This window comes from Lipotes vexillifer, unplaced genomic scaffold (assembly GCF_000442215.2).
Source record: "Lipotes vexillifer unplaced genomic scaffold, Lipotes_vexillifer_v1.1 scaffold387, whole genome shotgun sequence".
NCBI classification, from domain to species: domain Eukaryota; kingdom Metazoa; phylum Chordata; class Mammalia; order Artiodactyla; family Lipotidae; genus Lipotes; species Lipotes vexillifer.
Genome location: NW_006795399.1, coordinates 1,486,576 through 1,509,304, shown reverse-complemented (window position 1 = coordinate 1,509,304; position 22,729 = coordinate 1,486,576). Strand labels below are relative to the sequence as shown.

General features: G+C 40.3%; 1 protein-coding gene across 2 annotated transcripts in view; it reads right to left on the bottom strand.

Annotated features, from left to right (window-relative positions):
- Positions 1 to 460: 460 nt before the first annotated feature.
- Positions 461 to 22,729, bottom strand: part of LRIG3 (leucine rich repeats and immunoglobulin like domains 3) — a 47,764-nt gene continuing 25,495 nt past the window's right edge. For both annotated transcript variants that reach the window (XM_007467623.1, XM_007467624.1), the window contains 16 exons: positions 20,284 to 20,415; positions 19,596 to 19,739; positions 18,416 to 18,559; positions 17,962 to 18,105; positions 17,408 to 17,551; positions 16,379 to 16,459; positions 15,285 to 15,356; positions 12,994 to 13,065; positions 12,096 to 12,259; positions 9,660 to 9,980; positions 7,575 to 7,856; positions 6,134 to 6,586; positions 4,903 to 5,061; positions 2,744 to 2,887; positions 2,378 to 2,653; positions 461 to 1,116 (listed from right to left, as the gene is read on the bottom strand). In XM_007467623.1, coding sequence (XP_007467685.1) covers positions 872 to 1,116; positions 2,378 to 2,653; positions 2,744 to 2,887; positions 4,903 to 5,061; positions 6,134 to 6,586; positions 7,575 to 7,856; positions 9,660 to 9,980; positions 12,096 to 12,259; positions 12,994 to 13,065; positions 15,285 to 15,356; positions 16,379 to 16,459; positions 17,408 to 17,551; positions 17,962 to 18,105; positions 18,416 to 18,559; positions 19,596 to 19,739; positions 20,284 to 20,415 — 2,977 coding nt within the window. In that variant the 3' untranslated portion in view covers positions 461 to 871. The remainder of the gene's footprint in view (positions 1,117 to 2,377; positions 2,654 to 2,743; positions 2,888 to 4,902; positions 5,062 to 6,133; positions 6,587 to 7,574; positions 7,857 to 9,659; positions 9,981 to 12,095; positions 12,260 to 12,993; positions 13,066 to 15,284; positions 15,357 to 16,378; positions 16,460 to 17,407; positions 17,552 to 17,961; positions 18,106 to 18,415; positions 18,560 to 19,595; positions 19,740 to 20,283; positions 20,416 to 22,729) is intronic.

Below are 22,729 nucleotides of genomic sequence, written 5' to 3'. Positions count from 1 at the left end.
CTGCTCTAGACATTTTAACTATAGAAATGCGAAATAAACCACTCGTTATAATTAAAGTGATGGTGGATGTGAAACTATTTGGAAAAGCACAAAGCATTAGATGACATAAAGCATTATTATAATTAAGGAAACGTGGCGTGAGCAGTGATTTCAGCAATGGTGGTTGTACTACAGTACACCGGACTACAACAACACATCTTTTCGTTTGTAGAGTTAGAAATAAATTAATGTACCTCAGATCTCTGTAGCTCCCTCTCATTTACAATGTGCTTTCACATACACTAATCTGGTTTGAGTCTATATTACAACCACCCTGGGAGGTACGAAGAACAATCATTTGCTCATATTTTAACGTGCTGAATGTAATTTTCACCAACGTGAGACATGATAATATGAAATCATTAAGCCTAAAATGTGTTGAAAATAATAAAGATTGTTATTGTATAGATGGGGCTTGGGATCAAAATGACACATTTATTAAATGTAATGTGCAAAATAAAATGAAGTGACCTCTATTCAAAAAACATACAAGACAATTATTGTTTAAAATGCTTTAGTACTCATTTTCAATAAAAAGGAATCTGGCATTATAAAAATACATAAAATAGTCATGGATTTATACCATTAATTTACATAAGATATTTTCTGCATAAAGCAAAGTTATAAAATAGTTTTAAAAGGTATTCTTATATGAAAGTTACTCCCAGTATAAAATTTTTATAACTTTTTGTAATTTTGGTCCATTGATATAAATAAGACATTTTACCCTTTTAAAATTCATAGCTCCACTTAAAAACATAGGATTCTCTCACTTTTAAATAAAAGTCCACTTGAGGTAGTATGTTAGAACTCTTCCTTGGTCCCATTCAGTCTATGTGTCTAAGTCATAAGACTGAAAATTTGAAGTCCTGTGGTTTTCTAAGGTCTGTTTATAGGTACATGAGTGATTTTCTTGCTGAAAATCTGTCCTTTCTTTCCCAACTTCCTCTGACTCACAGTCCAAGTTCGGGGAAGAACAAGCTTTCAAGTGAAAGGTTCTTGGCTGACAATCCGATGACTGTCCAGAGCTTGAAAAGGCATCCAGGTGAGGTCTTCTCAGAGGCTTTCCAAATGTTCCTGAAAGAAAGAATCCCCTTGAGCACATGGGGCCTTTCGGAGCAATCAACAAAATGCACTTCAAATGAAGGAGCATCTTCCCCCATGAATGTGAATACCCCACGGACGTTCTACAAGTCCACATTATGGGACTCAGGTGCATGGTTGGATATCTGTGCTATGGAGAAAGACCTTACAGAATGGAGCTCAGGGCATGTGTGCCCCTCTTATACACACATCCACTGAATACAAGCAGCCCTTCTTTACCACGTCTCAGGACTTATAGTAACATTCATCATTGAGCAATGAAGTTCCCCAACAGAAGTTCTCCCGAGTCCTAGCTGTATTAATTGAGAGCCCCCAATTCTCCACAAAGCGCATTTGGATAGTAACGTACAAGTCAACTGTTCCTGAGTATAGCACATTTCTCTCAAAACAACCCGTATGTCTTGCCCTTTCTTCCTTAGTAGCAAATTATTATTCTATTGACTCAAATTATTGCCTCAGTCATGTAAAAGATATTATTTTCATTTTTTCAAAAAGGAATATGAATAATTATATCATGACAAAGCATGAAATTTCTTAAAAGCTGGGTAAAATATTTTAAAATTCTATTTAAAAAAAAAAAGTTGTGGTTAATTTTTCCATATTTCCATGCAGTGAAAAGATGATCTCAGTTCTTCCATCTCATCGTCCCCATGCACTAGACTAAAAAATCCACAAATGAACCTCAGTGCCTGCCAGTGTCCACCAGCACTACCGAGGGCTTTAGGGCTCTGACAGCCTCCTTCACAGGAGGTAGTCCAGCTTGGCTGATGAGCAGCTGCTGCCAGGTAGGACGCTGTCTTCCCTTTGACTGTGAGTTCAGTTACAAGCCACCAGATATCCCAAACCACAGTCATGCTATGCACACAACTCCACCCCAAAGGCTGTTGTAGCCCAAAACCACTTTTTCCACATGACTGACAAACTGTACTCCTAAGTCACTTCCAAAACTTTTGTCTTCTAGATGATGCCACACACAGAGTTGCCCAGAAAGTTCCTAAGGCCTAGCACTGGATTAAATACATAATCAAGTAAAATCCCCACATCTGCCTTTGCTTTTAGAAACAAATACACTAATACAATGTCACGACAGCATCATTAAAAAGAAAAACAAACAAAAAAACAGCACCAAAAACTGTTTTTCACCAGTCTGGCATTCAAAGCTCTCATAGCTCTCCTGCATGCAACTTGGAATGTGGGTCCTGAGTCAAGGTGTCTAATAATTTAATAAACTTACCCATGAAAGATTTACTCAAAGTAACCGAAGCTGGCTCTGGACTTGGACTAAAATCTGCCAAAGACTTGTTCAGACATAAGTTGTTCATTCCAGGTCCTTCGTGTTGAGAGTAAGAAGAGCTGAGTAACTTCCTCACATGGGAAGCCCATCCTGTATCACTGACACTCTGCTCGCAGGATTCTTCTGAAGGATGAGGACACGGGTAGCCCTCCTTCTTCTTTATGTAACTGGGCTCAAAGTGTTCCATTAAAGCTGCTCTTGGGTCAGGACCACAACCTTTTAAATTTGGGGACAATATTCGGAGACAGAGTTAATGCTTCTGGAGGTCTCTCAAGGAAACAGAACTCAGATAAGAAAACCACATACCTGTATGATAGGCTTCAAAAGGATCTGAGCCATACACACTCCCCTTCAAATACACAGGGCCTGAGGGTCCCAAAAAGGGACAAAGGAACGGGTCTGTGGCAGCTTCCACGTCGGCTTCACTGCTGTTGTCAATGTGGCATGTCCCTTTAAAAACCACATCTTAGTCACTGAATCAATTTTGTTCAAGTACCATTCAACAGTCTCTCTCCACTTCTGACAGTTTCCATATTTATAGATGAAAAGTTTAGATAGACTATTATACAAAGGAAACACTGTAGAAATTTATGGTAGAGTTTTTTCAAAATTTATTGATGCCTACGGATTAGTAACTGTGTAAATGTGTGGTATCTTACTAAAGGAGGACTTGATTAACCATTGAACTGGAGCTAACCTCCTTGCTGGCCCCACCTAGTTTCCAAGAGACACTGATCTGTGTATGGACACTGCAGCTGAAGCAGCCACGGTCTGAACCACATGATGCCGCCAGCACTGCCTGCTTCCTCCAGAAAGTCACTGATCACCAGGATAAGGCATTGGCATTTAACCAATGACCTCTTAATGGCCAGCTCAAAGATGAGCCCGGCCAAAGAAACAAACAAAAACGTATCCATGAGTATCTGAGCTAAATGACCCAGAAATGATATGCTGGTTAGTAGCGGACACAGCAGCTGAAGGACAAGAGACATCATGAGGGCGAGAGATGCCACGATGGACCATGCACCTGGGTAGCAAGAACTGGGCAGTCAGAGGGTGGGTGGTGGTCTCAGCGAGAAGCAAGTGTGCAAAATGTGACTCAGTAATGCCAGTGGCCTCTAGGGCTGCTCTGAGGGGGGACCAATCTCCAGCCCCAGCATCCAGGCGACATGGCACTACTATGCTCCAGTTCTGTCCCTTTAGACTTTTGTAAGAATCTTTTCAGTAAACCCTGCTCCAGCTGAATGAGATTGGGCCTCTGCTCTTTGCAGCCAAACGAGTCTAACAGGGACTACAGCTTTTTTTTTTTTTTTTTTAAGTTAAAACATGGTTAGAGCACCATCTGAAGAAAGTAATTAAAATTGTTCTTCAGATATATTTATGAGTATATGTAGCATTTCAGATATATAGTAAACCACATATCTCTCAGTGACTTCCATATTCTTGAATTCCTACTACAGTGTCTGTAAATTGCCTATGTAGAGGTGTCCACTGAGGATGAATGTTACGATACATCATTCATACATGATTCACTCATTGTTTTTTAAATCTCCAGTGATAAACTAAGCCGCTCCGCGGCATGTGGGATCTTCCTGGACCCGGGCACGAACCTGCGTCCCCTGCATCGGCAGGCGGACTCTCAACCACCGCGCCACCAGGGAAGCCCGGGACTACAGTTTTTTCGCTCAAATCTTCTATCTCTATACCCTCTATCACTGCCCTGCCAAGCACTTTGCAAATATTTGTGGAATTTTTTGTCTCACCACTGACTAAACTGTGAAAATGAAAACAAATATTCTTCTCTCCCAACTACGGAGTCCATCACAGAGCAGATATTCACTCAACGCTTGCGGGAAAAGATGGTAAGATGTTTGAGAATAATGTCACGAGCTGCTAGTTACTGAGCCCTTAATATGTGTCATTTTCCGTTATCATTGTATTTAATGTTCACAACAACTTAATAGGGAAGGATTATAGCTGCCCAAGGTTACGCAGGGAATGTCAGAAGTGGGTCTTGAACCAAGCTGATGCCCTTGTATTACGCTGCCTCCTTATTATTCTTTAAACAATACAGTTCTTAAAGTGAGAGTCAGTATTAGATGTCTCTAACAGAATGATTTAAAATCCTTTGACTTTTTAAGACCACACATGAAACCAGTTAATGTTATTTAAGTAAGAAGAACACCCAGGGCCAAAGAACATTTACAACGTAAAGCAAGTATTACATCGCCTGGAGGAATTAAATTTTATTTAACCTACTTGTCTTCTGTTATTGCTAGAAACAAAGATTTGTCTAGTATTTAAGAGAAGGGCATAACTATTTAATTTCAGCTTTGCTAGTGATTTTGGGCCAGGGCCCTCCATATATGGGGGTATCAATTTCTTGTGAAAATTAATATTATATTTGAACTGTCCATTGGGTTATTTCAAAACAACTACAGCCCATGTTCATTTTAAGCACGTACCATTACTGCTGTGTTGTGGTAAGAAAAATCCGCCTCCTGAAGAAGTGACGAACTGGTGGTGGCTTCCACTTTCTGAGGAGACGTACCCATCCTGTCTGTCAGCTAATGTTCCCTGAGATGACAAATAACTCGGGGTGTCAGCTGGCAAGTTGGTCTCATCTGGAATCAAACAACAGCATTCCATTAACCAAGAATGATCGTAAATGCCACATGGGCTTCCCTGATGAATGGTACGTTCTGTTTGGTTTTCGGTTCAAATCAAATCAGCCGACTCTTGCAAAACCTTGATGTAAGGCAAACCAGGGCTCTGCTGCCCTGGGGCGCCTGAGCTGACTTTCTACTTTATGGCCTGTGGGATATTCCTCCCAAATTTCAAAAACAACAAATGCTGACAAAGGTAAAGGTAATTTTCATGGGAGCGTATCTAAGGTTTTAAATTAAGCTTGATTTCTGCCATATTCCCAACTTAATATTATTCACTGATGTAGGCGTTTTGCACATTTAGGTCAAAGCCCCTCTCCCGGGCTTCCCTGGTGGCACAGTGGTTGAGAGTCCACCTGCCGATGCAGGGGACAGCCAGTAAATATAAAGCACTCAGTGTGCCAGACATGGTCCCAGCACTTCACATGCTTTATCTCATTTAATCCCCATAGCAGCCCTAGGAGGTCAGCGGGGCTATTTGGTTTCTATTCTTTCAGACATGAATACCGTGTCAAAGAGAGCACACAGCTTTTCAAGGTGTTGTAACTCTTTCTTTTACTGAATCAGATTTGAGCACCGTTAACCAAAAAAAAAAAAAAAAAAAAAGCCCCTCTCCCACCAATAACCAGAATCTTCCCTAGATGCCTGTACACACACATGCACACATGCTCACACATGACAAAACGAAAAACGACGGCAGGGTGTGAGCCTCATGACTGAAGGGCTCTTCCTGGTCCTCCATCACCAGTTTGTGACAGGGTCAGACTGGTTTACGCTGTGATTTGGATCGTCTCTCATAGCCAACAGGATATTCTGATGAGGTTTTGACAGAAAGCACTCATCTTTAACCATCAGCTTTATTCTGGGCCAGGGTGTTATTTTTAGCTAACCGTAGTTCTGCAGCTTGAAACAAATGAGTCATCCTTGTGACACGGCCTGAGACTGAGACACACACTCAGAAGGAAATCACGGCGGGACCATAAGCACACACACGACTCCTGCACCCTGTGCCAGGCTTCTGCTGACACACCTGTGTTGGTGATGCTGCAATCTTCGTTCCTCCGCCGTGTGTGGTATATGATGACCACCCACACGAGCGACGTGCCCACCACACAGCAAACCACCGCGATGATCACGATGCCCACGGTGGCCCATCCATCATCGTCCAGTGATGAGGCGGTCATCTGAGGGGAGTCGCAGGTGGGGGTGGGGATCACGCTGAGGCGCACGTGGCCTCTCTCGGTGCCCAGGGTATTAGACATTTCACATGTGTACTTCCCGGCGTCCCTGACATCAGAGTCCACAATGATTAGCAGCTGGTTGCCTGCTGCAAAAAAGTGTCTTTCAGTGACCACCAAAGGGCTGTCATCCTTGGTCCAGTTCAATCTGGGAGGAGGGCTCCCTCCCGCGATGCACTGCAGGACGGCCGTTTCCCCCTTGGTTACAGTTCGATCTAACAGGGGCCGCAAAAATGATGGCGTCTCTAAAATGACAAGTTATGTTTTTAATCTCCGACATGAAATTAGGGTTCGCACAGCATAAGACCTCGTGCTTAAATTTATTCAAATGGGAGCTGAAAACTGTATTCTCCCACAACCTCACGCCCATGCTTCTTTAAGACCCTACACATGTATACAGCATCTGGGATTTCATTTCATCATTTGGCTGTCATTTACTTATAACATGAGTTAAGGATAATATTTACTATTATTTCCTTTCTCTCAGTCTGTCTCACTCTTGGCAAGGCTGGGGAATGGTGGAAGTGGGGCAAACCAAAACATTTTAGACGTTTTTTAGAATTAGAAAATGTTTAAAAATAATTTCAAGCACAACTGTGTGTTAATGGATGAAAAAAATCAGAATGTTTACATTTTTAAAGGGAAACTTCCTAGTGCTAGATGTCCCAGCTTATATTAAAATTCTGAAAATAATTTACTTTTATTATTTGGTGTTCATAGGTTACTCTGATTTACTCTTTCAAAGATACACAAATGATTAACATGCTCACATTTTTAAAAAGCATCTGTTTAAGTAAATGATAAAAGATGAACTCAGATTTCCACAGTGGTTATGGGAGACTGAGAAAAAAGTTAGGGCCCTTTCAATCTGTTTATACACTTATTTTCTTATATTCTTTATATTGTTAAGACTTCTGGTAGAGATTGCATGACGGAAAGAGCAGAGAAAGGTGACTCGTGCAAATGGGAAAGCATCAAAGCATTTACTTTTCCCCCTCCTCACATGGGAGGGAGCAGATTCATTTCACTGGCCACAGGCCTGAATATGTAATACACTTGCGACTTCAAAGCTTCTGAGAAGCCACTGTCCCCTCCAGGAAAGGGCAGTGTCCTATGGATCATCTCTCACCCTCTCAACTTCGGACACAAGTTCTCACAGCTTCTTAGGGCCTTTGGGTGAGCTGGTATATTTAAGACTAACGTATATCACAAAATCTGAAAATATCCACTTACCGAGGACAGTCAGAGTTGCATTTGCAGAAATGCTTCCTGCACTGTTTTGAGCGGTGCAGCTATACACCCCAATGTCCTCTATCTTCACGTCGACAATAAAGAACACGTCATCCTCGGGCATTACATGCATGCGTCTCTCCCTCGCGGCTGGGAAGTCTGTGCCCCCGTCCTTTTGCCAGGCTATCTGTGGAGCCGGGTGTCCCAGGGCAGCACACTCCAAGCGTGCCATGGCCCCGGCGCGGATGGTGAGGTCCATGGGGGTCTTGGTGAACGAAGGAAGCACTGAAATCGGAGACACAACATGGGCAATTAGCATTCTGGAGTTTGAGAGGTTCATTTTCATTCCCTTTTTTTTTTTTTTTTTTTTGATACTTATGAATGTCCCTGACATAGTAAGGCAGGGGTTATTTCCAACAGCAAGATGAGATCGAGTGATTAAGGTACTCCCTCAAGGTTACACAGGTACAGAAATGATGCAGTCAGGATGAAACAGGTCACCTGAGCTTCAGACTGATGGTTTTTCTGCTATTTTCCAGTCGCTTTTTAGTTTCCTCAATAATTACCTGTGAGACTTTAGGCAAATGAGTTTATCTCTTTGTTACCCTGACCACACCATCTTTTTTTTTTTTTAAGTCCCTCCTGGCTCTAACATTCTATGACTTTAGACATGTGTTTTGTCCCACAATTTTTTGTTCTATGTGTCAGGCCTCAGCAACCATTTATTGAATGAATGCATTAATGAATCATATTTTCTACCATGAAAGATACAAACAATTAAGTGATAAACTGTAAAACTGGCTACCTGCCACACAAAGCACAGGATGAGATACTTTTATGAACAGCAGCTAACACTTATTGCATTTACTGAGCACTTACTCTATTCCAGGTATTCTGCTAAGTTCTTTACACAAATTATTTTATTTAACAATTATCATACCTCTATAAGGTAGGTACTATTACTCCTAACTGAAAGATGTGGAAAAGGAGGCACAGAGAGGTTAGGTAACTTGCTGAGAGTTCCACAGCTATAAACAGGAGTGGCAGGGTTCAAACCCAGATCTCTGAGCTAAGGGTGGTGTGCTTTCTGTTGGTGGGAATGTAAATTGGTGCAGCCACTATGGAAAACAGTATGGAAGTTTCCTAAAAAACTAAAAATAGAGCTACCATATGACCCAGCAATTCCACTCCTGGGCATATATCTGGAAAAGATGAAAACTCTAATTCAAAAAGATATATGCACCCGAATGTTCATAGCAGCACTATTTACAATAGCCAGGACACGGAAGCAACCTAAGTGCCCATCAACAGATAACTGGTTTAAGAAGATGTGGTACATATATACAATGGAATATTTACTCTGCCATAGAAAAGAATGAAATATTACCATTTGCAGCAACATGGGTGGACCTAGAGAATTTCATACTAAGTGAAGTCAGACAGAGAAAGACAAATATTACCACTTATATCTGGAATCTAAAAAATAAACTAATATATATATAAAAAACAAACGGACTCACAGACACAGAAAACAAACTTACGGTTACCAAAGGGGAAAGGGAGAGGGGGAGAGATAAACTAGGAGTATGGGATTAACAGATACAAACTACTTTACGTAAAATAGATAAGCAACAAGAATTTACTATATAACACAGGGAACTATATTCAATATCTTATAATAAACTATAATGGAAAATTATGTGAAAAAAATACATATAACTGAATCACTCTGCTGTACAACTGAAACTAACACAGAATTGTAAGTCAATTATACTTCATTTAAAAAAAAAAAAAGGTGATATCCTTTAACTCTATACATCATGGCCTCCCACATCAGACCAGTACACTGTGAACTCTCACAGAGCACAAAGTGTCTGGTTCATCTTGGTTACCCACCATGCTAAGTATGAGGTCTTCAACACAAAAACTGCTTGCTTAACCAAAACTATTAATCTTGTGGAGTGAGAAGGGCTAGGTGGAGAACTGTAAGAGCAGAGGATAGGGTTAGCAGTAAGAAAAAGAGAGGAAATGAGAAATATGTTTCTAAAACATATCTTTAAATGCAAAAGGAAAAGTCAGATCACATACTATTTACTGTGAGCTTGGCTTTGACAGAGTAGGATGAACCAAAGTGATTGGAGATGACACACTGATATCTCCCTTCACTGGTAAATTCCACACTGCGGAGCCGAAGAATGGTGGTGTACTCCATCACCTCCCCACCTTGGGCCCGGAGGTGTGCATAATTTTCCATTTCAGCATCATGCAGTAGTTCATTGTCTTTTTTCCAAGCAAAAGTCATTGGGGAATCACTGCTGCTGGCAGCTGAGCAGATAAAACTCAAATTGGAACCTTTTATTGCCGACTGTGTTTCTGGCTGAACTGTGATCTGGGGTTTAGGAAAATCATCTGTTCAAAATGGAGAGGAGGAAACAAAACAGTTTTAAGCTTGAGTCCAAAGGCTACTCAGATCTGAACACCAAGAAACTCAAAACAAACAGTGGCTTGGGTTTTTACCCTCTGTGTATGTTTCACAGATGGACCAGCAGTCTCAGTGTTGAAAATAACAGACTGGGAGCGAGTTTATAAAGTAATTCATTCATTTCAACTAGAGACTGAGCCCTATTTATCCATCATTAACTGGGAGGAGACTGATATTTTGGAATACAGTTTATTGCAGACCTCTTGGCTTTTTTTTTTTTTTTTTTAACATAAATACAAGAAGAAATCAGTTAAGACACTTCCAGGCTCATGGATCATCTTGAAATGCTACTATTAGGAACTGCATTTTTTCCCCATGTTCTTCATAAATAAGCAGAAAAATTAAGAAATCAAACATCAATAATGATAATCAATACCACTAAAGACAGCAAATTAACACCTCACTTACCAAAAATAGAACTCATTAAAAAGACCAGTCATTTTTAAGTAGAGCAGGAAAAAACAATCCTGTAGTGAAAGGAAAAGCATTTCTCAAGCTCCCTGTGAGCCCCCGGCTCCAGCCTGGAGTTTACAGTGGACAGTCCATCAGGTCACTGTGCCACACTGTCAGAGCTACATTATAATTACAGCTAAGCAACTCTTTCATTCCAAACAGTTATTTTTAGTTCTCTGTTACTTTTTGGAAAAGTTACCTTTTTGAACTTCAGTTCCTCAGAGATGGTCTAAACCCAGAAGGAAGCATCTTAAAGCAACCAAAATGTATTATTTGGGTGCTCTGAAAAAAATAACGTGTGTGTGTGTGTGTGTGTGTGTGTGTGTGTGTGTGTGTGTTTATGAATGGGGTATGCGGGGCCCTCTGACAACTGCAATGCAGGTAATTTCCAATGCCACGCCTGCATGCTGTAATCAAGATAGTTTCTTCTTCTGTGTGATTATTCTAAAATTCTCATCTGGTAAAAAAATCTATGGGTACTATATAGATATGAGAGTGTGTGTGTGTGTGTGTGTGTGCGTGTGCGTGTGTGTGTGTGTCTCAAAGTAATAGAGAGTTCATATCTCGAAGACTACAGTACTGAGAAATCAAGACCATGGAAAAGGAATAGCTCAGGCCCTTACAGATGAATGCCAAACGCTTACTTAGACCCAAAAGCTACATCAGATGTTTTATTTCCAGAAACTGTTGGCACCACTTAATGCTGCAACCTAAAAAAAGTATGGTTTTCTTGTACTTAGCTAAACAATCCTAGGCAAAGCAGTTTTAAATAAAATTTTAAAGGCCAATGTAGAATTAGGTTCTGCAGTATCTTAACACACATACTAAAATTCAAACAAATTTTGATTTCATGTTCTGTACGCAAATTTAGTTTTACAAAGGTCTCCATGGCAGCAAATAGTAAACAGCAGTGTAGTGCAGCAGACAGAGGACGGCACCAGAGAGATGAAAACTTGGGTTTTTGATCCAGATCTGCTATCTGAAGTTGGGTAAGCAAATTTCTAACGCTGAGATGTTTAGATGCTAAGACAATGGACCTTAAATTTATTTACAATAAACTCAAACTTCCTGTTACCTGTAATGTTTTACCCACTAACAGTAAAATTTTTAGCAGACTATAAATCACTAGCTAATAATTTTCTCTTTCTACTCACCATAAACAGCATCTGCACAGGATTTAAGTCAGTCTCTTCACTGAGCTCACAAGAGCCTCTCAACAACCCCCGGAACTGGGGAGAGCAGAGAGCAGTGCTCCCATTTCATAGATGTGAAGACTGAGATTTAGGGAATCACAGTTAAGTAGCAGGGCTGTGACTATCCTTCAGTTCTCCCAAGATCCAACATCATTCTCTTTCTACCAAACCACTCTGATGCCAATTTTATAAATTATAGAAAAAATTATAGAAACAAATTTTCTTTCCATCAGTAAAACTGTGATCCTCAGCAAGCTACAGATCCATTCTCATCTACCTCAGCAGAAATAAGAGCTTTATTAAGGGAACATAAATTTATTGAAGTCCATTATTTGGACAAATGGGAGGAAAAAAAAAAGAATGAATAAAAAAGTCAAAGGCCATAGTTCCACTCACCACACACAAAGCCATCTGGGCTAACAGCAAAAATACTTCTTCCCTTCAGCAACTGAGGATGGGCACAACTGGCATTTACAAAGCTCTGAAAGTTGTTTTCCGCCACCCACTGTGGGAGCCATTTTAGTTGGCAATCGCACAAAAGGCTTGATGTATTTAAGTGCCTGAGGAGAGTAATTACATTCAATTTGTTTTGTACGAAATGCAGATTTCTACAAGTATAAACTAAACTCAAGTAAATATTAACAAAGCAATGAATGGGGAAACCAAATACACACATCCCATGGACTAAATATTCTATAGTCCATCTTAAAATGCAAGACATGGAACTAGCACTGTTTTTTTGGTGGTGGTGCTCTTACTGACCAGCAGAGACAGAAGTGCTGATACACCAAAAATATCTTACTACTGAAAATTGGTTACTATGACGAGGCACTGTACTGTATTGGGTCCCACAAATTTCAACCGCCAATTTGTAACAGAAAGAAAAACAAACTCCTCTTTTCAACAAAGGGAACAAAAAACCAACTCCTCTTGCTTTCTGGTAACAAAAGTTAAGTGATGTGATGTGCCAGACACTTTCTTTCTTTCTTCTTTTTTTTTTTTGTGGTACGCGGGCCTCTCACTGTTGTGGCCTCTCCCGTTGGGGAGCACACCGGACGCGCAAGCTCAGCGGCCATGGCTCACGGGGCTTAGCCGCTCCGCGGCACGTGGGATCTTCCTGGACCGGGGCACGAACCCGTGTCCCCTGCATCGGCAGGCGGACTCTCAACCACTGCGCCACCAGGGAAGCCCGCCAGACACTTTCTATAGATACATAATCCAGGATAATCCACCCCACGTCAGTTTCCCCCTCAACGCTTTATGTGAAACTCTTGGAAGGAAAAGAAAAGCTTACAGTTGCTGAAGTTTCTTCATTTGTGAGAATGCATTGCCTTGTAATGACATGATTGCGTTGCCACTCAGGTCTCTGAAAAAGCAACCAAATCAAATACATTCGAGGGAATTATGGTCACTATGTGCCTTCAGGCAAAGGGTGGGCCCACGCTGCCCATGCCATTTGCCACAAAAATACTCTGTGCTGAGATGCACAAATGGGGGTGACTAGAACTCATTAGGAAGCCTGGATTCAAGGATTTCTGCATCAGAGGCAGGTTCTGTTACGGTGAGAGAGATTTCATATCACCACATATCACCACATCACATCACCACATACAGGTTTTTTGACTCTTAAGGGCCTAAGCTGTTCTGCCAGGTTTTTTGACTCTTAATGGCCTAAGTTGTTCTGCCATGTTATTTTATTACACTTCTTATTATTCAAATTAGTAACCATTAGTAACTTTTAAATGCACAAATAAAATTCCTCGTAATTATGCTTTTAAAAACCATCATGTATAGAATACCTTCTATGATATTGCAACCATGTTAAGTGATTTACGTTTACACATTATTACATTTAATCCTCACATCAACCCAAAAGCAGATGGTATAACTACCTTGGCTTGGCGTGAAAGGGGCAGATAAGATTTGAACTCAATTATTTTCAATTTCCAAACCTATGCTCTCAGTCACTAGCCTATTCTGTCACACACAACTCACTCATGGGGAGACAGGTAGGTGTTCAGACAAGAGGTTCTCACTAAAACAAACAAACCAACAAACACTTCAGGCAGGTCATTTATAAAATGAGAGAATATTCTGGGCTGGCTTTATTTTTAACTGGTGCTTATGAGCGCTCTGGATTAAAGTCCTCTCCACAGTGATTACTACTCTGTTTTCCTTTAAAAGGGTGGAGAAAAGGGATTTTGAATGAGACAAGTGGCAACAGAAGACAGAATCGAGGTCCCAAACATGGGCAGAGAAAGAGGCTGAGAGAGTCATGAAGGTTTAGGAAACTGAAGCAGAGGCTAATGCTCCACGGATCCACTAACTCCACTTTCCCAGAAATGGAATGGGTCAGATGACAAACCCTTTTGGCTAGTTTCCCTTTGAAAATAATTTGTTTCACTAAGCCCAGCAATACTGGCCCGCCTTTCCAGATGACGCTTTGCAGTTATCCCCTACAACCTGCCCTGCTACACTGTCGGCGTGGCTGGCCATCCAGAGCTCCCTGCAACCAACGAGTCATTGAGAAGACGGCAAGATGGTGGTGCACAGATTAACAGCTAAACACACAGCACCAGTGACGGTACCAAGCAAATGTGTATTTTACATGATAACTTTTTTTGTCCAGGTTAACAGATAATACAACTTTTGGCTATAAGCATTCCTTAATAGTCAGGGTGGACACACTTTATGCTGCTTCGGACTCCCACTGAACACATATATGTGCACCCACGGTTATCAGAAGCTGGTTGGCTCTGTGCTCCTGCAGGCTTTGACTCCTATCAAGGCTGTGCTCCTAGTGCCTGAAAATATTCGAGTGCCTAAGTGTCATTTCAGAAATGTGTGCCAGGAGTTACTGGGGGCAGAAGATGTGAAAGCAAGAGCTGCTATGAGAGCAGGGGCTGCCCTGGTTTAAGCCCTGCTTCTGCCAGCCGCTAACTTACAGGTTAGTTGCAAAAGAGAGCTAGAAAAAGAATAAAGGAGGAAAAACAGGTTGTGTGCTTTATAATTAAACAACAGTAACAATAAACAAAATTCTCAAAGTAGTGTTAAAACTCTCCTGTCACTCTCCAGGACTGGAGGGATCGCCTTTTTTGAGCGTTAAGATGTGTGTTGCCTTCTTAACTGTCCGATGGAATCAATGAACCCTCAGAGCCACTACATCTTAACTTAAAAATTAAGATAATAGTAGCTATTAAATAGTTTTCTCATGAGGGGTTAAATGAGAAAATATAAATAAATACCTAGCATAATGCCTGATGTGCAGTGGGTGTGTGATAAATGGTAGTTTTTAAAAAAATTAAATATACCACTGCTTGAGAGAAATAACTAAGAGAAAACCCAAAAGTGATATATAGCAATGCCCTTAAAGGCAAAAGAAATATGCACCTGTACACTTATACTTTCATATAGATATACAGATAAGTAGGTAGGTAGGTAGGTAGATGACAGATAGATGTGTATATTTTATTGTACTGAGAGGATACCAACAAAATTATGTACTAGTTTGTGTTACCCTTCATGACATATAAGTAGATAACCATTTCAGACTGCCTTTAGGGTAACTAAATTCCTGCTACTCACAGATGTTCTAATGCATCCAAACCAGTGAAGGCTTTTTTGGTAATGGATCGAATCCGGTTTCCCTGGAGTATCCTTAAAAAAAAAAATTATAATGGAACAGTTAGTAAAAGCCATTTTGGAGTGCAACTCTCCTGAAAAGAATTGCTTTTTAAATCATTTGTGAATATTCTGTTTTCTTCAATTAAACAAGATATCCTTAAAAAAATGTATCCGTGCCATCTATTTCAGTAATATGGTTCAGGACGGTTGCAAAGCATTCGACAGAGAACCCAGCAAAAATAGGTATTTGAGAAGTTACTCTGATGGTTAAATCAAAGCAGTGATTTTTCAAAGAGGTAGAAACTTTATTCCAAGTAAAATGTCTCAGAACACTAATAAATAAAGCAGGTAATACTGGAGACTTTCTCCTTACCCACCCACCCCATGGATATCTTCATCACCCACAGAAGTTTAGGACGAAATGGAAGTCAATTTGAAGACCGCTTGCTTAAAACACAGAACTTAGCCATCTTCAAGGCCATTTTGTGGCTAAATAGAAACATGTTTTTATCCTGTATTGCTTGGAACCCACTGCAGTGTTATCATTGGTCACTGGATCGCTTCATTTAAACATTCCTGTGAGGGAAGGGCAACACTGCACGTTTCAAAATGCTGAACTTAGTGCACTAACCTTTACACAGTAGTAATCCCAAGGGTCTAAGCACTCAAAACAACTTAAAATTCTTATCTGGATACTAAAGTCAGCTGCACTAACTCAAGTGTTGAGTAAAACCACTATACCCAAGGAAGAAACTCTAATTATTACACATCTTGTATAACAGTAGTCATTTGGGGAGATGACAAAGGGTAGCAACCAGATTAAGCACCTGTTTTAAAACTTTTTAAAGATGTCAACTTGTGTGTGGAACTGAGCTCAATTACGACAAAGTGTTTAGGGAGTTCCCTGGTGGTCCAGTGGTCAGGACTCAGCGTGGCCCTGGGGTTCAATCCCTAGTTGGGGAACTAAGATCCCGAAAGCTGTGCGGTGTAGCCAAAAAAACCCCAAAATGTTTAGGTCAGAAAGCAATGCCAATTATGAAGCAAATCATACTCACAGCCGCCTCAGTTTGTCAAGCCCAGAGAAGGCACCATTCATGTCCTCAATGGTCCAAGAAATTTCATTATTCTTCAGATCCCTGGTTCAAAAAAGAGAGTTACGGAAAGTGGTACCAGGTACTTAATAAAAGATACAGGCATTCTTGTTAAGACATATGCTTAGAAAGCAAAGATCCCCTCCCAGGTGGCATGTGATCTGGAATAATTCCTCATAACTGCCCATACCATCTCTCTCTGCCCCTTTCAAAACAACAGAAAACTGTTTCTCTCCCTAACATAGATCTTACCTCCTGCCCTCCTCCCTCAGCAGCATTTTATACTTTTGTCCGAGATGAGGAGAGTTGATTCCGGCCCTATTAACTCCTCTATCAAGATGCCTAAATTCTGAAAGACTTGAATAGTCTGAAAAATACATTAAACTTTAAAACCACTGCTCCAACCACACAAGGAGCAGCTCGCCAAAGCACACAGCATGTCTTTCAGTCATGTAATGCTTCAAACAGTGAACACAGCAAAACTTTCTGACAGTGCAAAAATCAAAAGCCCGTTGCACAACGTTAAAATTAACATTTGAAAGATTTTTCAAACGCCATTTAATCCAACTCTCTCTTCTTCCTCTTGGGACAGAGATCAAGTCTGGATATAACTGGTCTGATAAACAGGCGTCTTCCTTTGCTGCACTTTGTATATCTTGTTTGCTCTGGGTGATTTTTAATCTGCATTTTTACGAAGAAAAATTAGTGGATTTGAAATTGTTTTCCTCTTGAGCCATTACCAACTTCCTGGAGATCCTGAGAAGGCTGACTGTAATCACCAAACCAATCTGATCACTGTCCTTTTTAATCCCTTTAAGAAGCACACATGGATGAAATGGACCGATCTTAATCAAACTGATCTGGGAAAGATTAAGACACTTCTTCTGAGGCTGTACACATTTCCTTCATAACAAAGGAAATCTGCTTGGAGAAAAGTGGGCACATTTAGGAACCAATTAGGTTCATGGACGAACAGCAAAATGTGTAACTTACAAAGTCTTTAAACTGGAAAGCCCCCGGAAGGCGCAATCAGCAATGTAGCTGACTTTGTTATTCCCAATGTGCAGTGTATTTAGCAAGCTTAGGCCCAGGAAGCTTGAATCATCCAACCTTGATAAGTGATTGAAAGTTAAGTCCCTGTAAAGGAAAAAGGAACAAAAAAAAACCGATAGCTTTTATTTTCCAGTTCAATGCAATGATTTCTTAAAAAAAAAAAAACAGAAACAGGTAATATATGTTGACACAGTTACCCTTATTTTAAAACTCTGCCTTCTTAATAATACTCAGGTAAACATTATTTCTAATCCCAGTAATTAAAAAAAAAATCTCTTTATTTGAGAATCACCACCATGGCTTTAGCCCATGTGCCACAGAACTGAAACGGCAGAGCTGGCTTCAACTTATCACAAAACTGTGACTAGGCTGCCTGTGCAAAAAGCTGTCACCTTGGAAACTTTGTTATGAAAATTTCACAGATCAGTGGTAAGAAGCTCATGCTCTGGCATGATTCCTGCTCTCAAACCTGAGGAGAATAAAAGGCAACTCACAGCTCACTGAGTTTCTGGCAGAACTCCCAGGCATCAGGGCTGATCCTGTTGATGGCATTTTGGCTGAGATGAAGTTCCTGCAGCATCAGCAGGCCGTAAAGCCAGCCTTTGGTAATCTCTGTTAGGTTGTTATGGTCCAGCTGCCTACATTTACAATAAGAGTCAAAAGCAGGATCCCAAGTTCATTATCTAGACTCTTCAAAGGGGACATTTCACAACCTATTACATATTCCTATTGTTATGAGATGTGTAGCTTCTGTTATACAAAGGCATCAGCAGAAAATACTATGCTTATTAAATTCTCAGTCACATTACCTGAAACAAAACTTAATATTAAATTATAAGATTGTAAATGATGAGATTTTAACATAGGATTTTAAATAAAAGCTGCTGAATGCTCACTGAGCATTCCCTGATCGTACCACCTGAGTAGGAATTGATCACCTGCACTTACAAGATTTCCATGTTGCTCAGCCCCCAGAAAGCTCCATCCATAAGTTTTGTCACTCCATTTCTTTGCATTTTCAGAGACTTCAGAGCACCAAGTCCTTGGAACGTGAGCCCATCGACGTTTTTGATCTTGTTTCGGTTCAGTTCACTACATTGGATGTTACAGTTAAACAGTTAGCTTATATGACAAACTCTGGAAGCAGTAATAAGATGTGACATTACTGCAATATAGTTAAACCAGCCTGTGTTAAATTACATAGAATGTTTTAAATTTCTAAGCATTTTTATTGAGAAGAATTTTGATTGACTAGCAGTGAGTAAATTTCCTTCTGAAACATGTGATGTATTTTTGGGATAATCAAATACTGACACCAGACTGCACTTCAATTTCTAAACTGTTGTCCATTCAGTATAGAAGTAAACACATTAATATTGGTCTTTAACGTATCCAGAATGGGAGTACTGAATATCACATTAAAACACGAGGTCTATTCAGGAGCAGGGCCGTCAAGTTTATCCTGTTCAACTGCTTACAAAAGTTGATTCCTCTCTGTCACAATTTGTACTGTGTTTAATGCTTCCTCTTTAAGGCAGTCATTCTCAACCTTGGTTGCACCCTGGAATCACCTGGGGAGTTTTAAAAAATTACTGAAGCCTGGATCTTACCCCCAGAGGTTCTAATGTAATTGGTCTAGGTTGTGGCCTGGGCCCTGGGATTTTTAAAAGCTCCCCAAGTATCTGTAATGTGCAGCCAAGGCTGAAAACCACTATACTGTAGGAGCCTGTTCACAGAGTATTCCACCGTTATTAATGAGACAGTGCTTTACGGCTCCTTAAGCTATCGGGGGCCCTGCAGTCATTGGTACTGTTCTCACGATCCACAGCTGTGGAGAGTCACCATGATGTCTTCAGTGCCATCATGATGGCTTTGCATGGAGGTTGTTCAATGATTACACTGCTCACTCTTTCAGGAACAATCCAACCTGCCTTGTCAGGCAGAAGCCTGTACCGGGTGACTTTTAAGGCTCTTTCTGATTCAGTGATTCTACAACTCCAGCTCTCAGAGGAAAGGTGGCAATATCCTTGCTTCTAAACTCCTTCTGCCACATTGTGGATTTCAGGGGGTAGGTGCCAAGGGTTTAGAGGAGGTGAGGAAACAGAATCTAAGAGGACATTTTACTTACAGGTGTTGCAGTTGAGGCAGTCTAAACATCTTGGGTGGGAGAGCTGAGATTCGGTTCCTGTTCAGCTTCAGCACCAGGAGTGTGTTGGCCAAACTGTCAAAATACCCAGGTTCCATGGATGTCACTCGGTTGCTGTTGATATACCTGTTGAAAGTCTGAAGATGAGCTTCTCCTTCTGGTTCTTTGGGAAGTTAAAGTGCATGTATCCTCTGTATATAAAAGACTCTCCAGAGAACCTATCCATCACTTGTAACAATGGACACTTAAAAATAATTAACTCTTTAGGCCCTTGTAGGCCAATATCGACTATGATTCACACATATCTCTGGGGGAAAAAGTGACTAAAATATTTGAAGATAACAAACATTACCCAATTTTTGTGAAATTCATTTATTAATGAAATACACCAGGGGGTTAATTTTTATTATCCTTTTTACAGAAGCACTTGGTTTTTCTATAACAGTCAAAGGATGTCTCAATTTTTATAATCCAATAGCACAAGAATAAAATGAAGACTGTGGTTATTTGGACTTACTGAAAATTACCATCAATAAGCAAGTTACATTTTTGATCCATCAGCAGTAAGAAATGGTCAGCATTCTGGTCCCTATCTTAAGGTTGTTTCCTTTTTTAATATAGCACAATATTTTCATCACAGGTGAAAACTGTTAAAAACAACTTGACTTACAGATATTTGAGTTGTAGTGGTGGAAGTGCAGTTTTAAGCTCTGAAATATTATTGCCACTCAGGTCCAAAGTTTCGAGGGATTGAAACCGTCTCAGATGTTCAGGTAATATTTCCACAATCTTGTTCCCAGCTCTGGATTTAAAGAATAGCACAGATAACAGGGTTAATGGTACAACAATCTGAAAGGAGAAAAATATTTTCTATTTCTAACTGGTTCTTCAGAAATTTGGAACACTGATTGTTCTACACAGCACGTTAAAAAGTTAAACAGCAACTCTTTAGTCACTTTAATGTTGCATTAAATAGGAAATCATCATTTTAGAATTATGAAAAGCTTTCCTATATAAATCTGGGTGTGTTTAACAGCTGTGGTTATCTAAATGCGCTGCACTTAAACTGATTTTTCTTTCTGTTATTTTGTTAACAGTCTTTCTTCCTTATCATTTCATGAAATGGGATATGAAATGACTAGCACCAATTTGGCATTCCAGGCACTGGTGTGTTAGTTCCCTATTCTTTCTTCTTGGGTCCTAATTCATTTCTAATTCTTCTCTTGGAAAGCTTATAATTACAGTGCCAATGAACTTAAGATACTCATCAGATTGGGCTTTTTAAAAGCCATCCTAGAGAAATCTCTTTTTCTTTGGAAATAGCAAGTTTCAATGCATTTCCATAGTCTTCAAAACCAGTGGATATGCTCCAAGGCTTTGAATATTATAAAAATAAGAGCACACCAGTCTAAATAATCTCCGGGAGCAATTAGATTTTTTAAAAGTTTGACATTAACTATCTTAAACACCAGACCATGATGTCCAACATTGTAGTCACATGTGGCTCTTTACATTTAAATTAGAATGAAATGTTAAAGTTCAGTTCCTTAGTCATAGTAGCCACATGTCAGATCCTGAATAGGTGCCTGGTATCTGTCAAATGGGCCAGTACACATACAGAACATCCGCACTATCGTGGAAAGCTCTTCTGGTGAGCACTATACTAGACCACAAATGAAAAAAGATAAACAAAATAAAACAAAAAGAGGCCAAGTCAAAGCTTCTAGAAGGTCATCAATACAACAGTTTCCAAGGGGGGAGATTCAGCATTAAACAACAATCTTGCTAGAAAACAGGAAACAAACTGATGTGCAAGCCATCTTAATTGTCATATTAGACCAGGTAGCTTGGACTTTTTAGACATTAGGCAGGGGAAAAATGACACGTCAAGGGAGAAAGGCTGGGACGATGGCAGAGTCCACCTACAAAGAAGGGTCTTCGCTTTACAGCTCAAGGAACAATGAAACAATCGAAGGCTCTAAGTAGAACTCTGTATGTCATATAAGTCAAATGCTGCCATTTTTAGGTAAACGCTCACTTAAGGGGAAAACTTAGAGATTTCATATGTGTATCTTTCTTACCAATAACTGCATTTGTATAGTGTTTTGAGTTCATTAAGTTCTTTTGCATGATTGTAATTCTCAGGTCTCTCACCGTCACAGAAGGTTCCTGAGTTAGGAGCACCTCTTATGTGTTTTCACAAGATCCTCTGCTGTGACACAGCACTTCTTATGCTGTTGGTCTTTTCTGCCATACTGTGAGCTCCTTTAAAGCAGGGCTATATATCTATCCCCATCTTGGAATGTATATGGAATCGAATAAAGCTGAGGGCATTGGATGCCAAGCCCTATGCTACGCATTTTTCATATATTATGCCATTTAATTATAATAACATTTCTCTGCTGTTTAAATTAGGAAACTAGAGCTTTTAACCTAACAAGTCCAAGTACTCCCCCCAGGCCACCTCACAGAGTAAGTCCCTATTGGTCCCAAAGCAATCCCTGAAGGCTGTTTCATAGAACACAGTTTCAAACATTCAAACAACTTAATTTTGGCAATTAAGTTCTTACTTTCTGGAGGTGAAGATGCACCTCCAGAAAGTCTCGCAACTTCCCACTCTTGCAAAAATGCTGAGCTACCGGTTCCAAACTGCTGTGGGAATCCACACCAGCTCACTGAGCCCTCATCATGCCAACACTAAGGATGCCCTGGAAACTGGGTTCCCCCAGTCTGTGCTTGCACCTCAGGAGGAAAAGAGGGTCACCAAGAGTTTGCATGTGTTTGGCACTCAACAGAGTAGAAGACCAGCTTCCTGAATGTGTGCAAATGCCAGGTGCTGCTTTCCCCGGTAAGTGGAGAAACCAGGTTGTACATTTTAAATCTATTTAAATAACAATGAACTAACAAAACTTCTCGAATATTGTGAAAAATCTTCCCTATGTTACTTCTAAGGACTGTCGGGGAATCATCTTTTTTGACCCAAGTCATCCAAAAATCTAACGCCATTTTTAAAGTAATCCTATACAAGGTAACAGGCAGGGGTGAGGTATACCCTAATAGCTGAACTCTGTGATAACAGTAAGGTTAAAAAAAGCGGGGGGGGGGCGGGTGGGTCA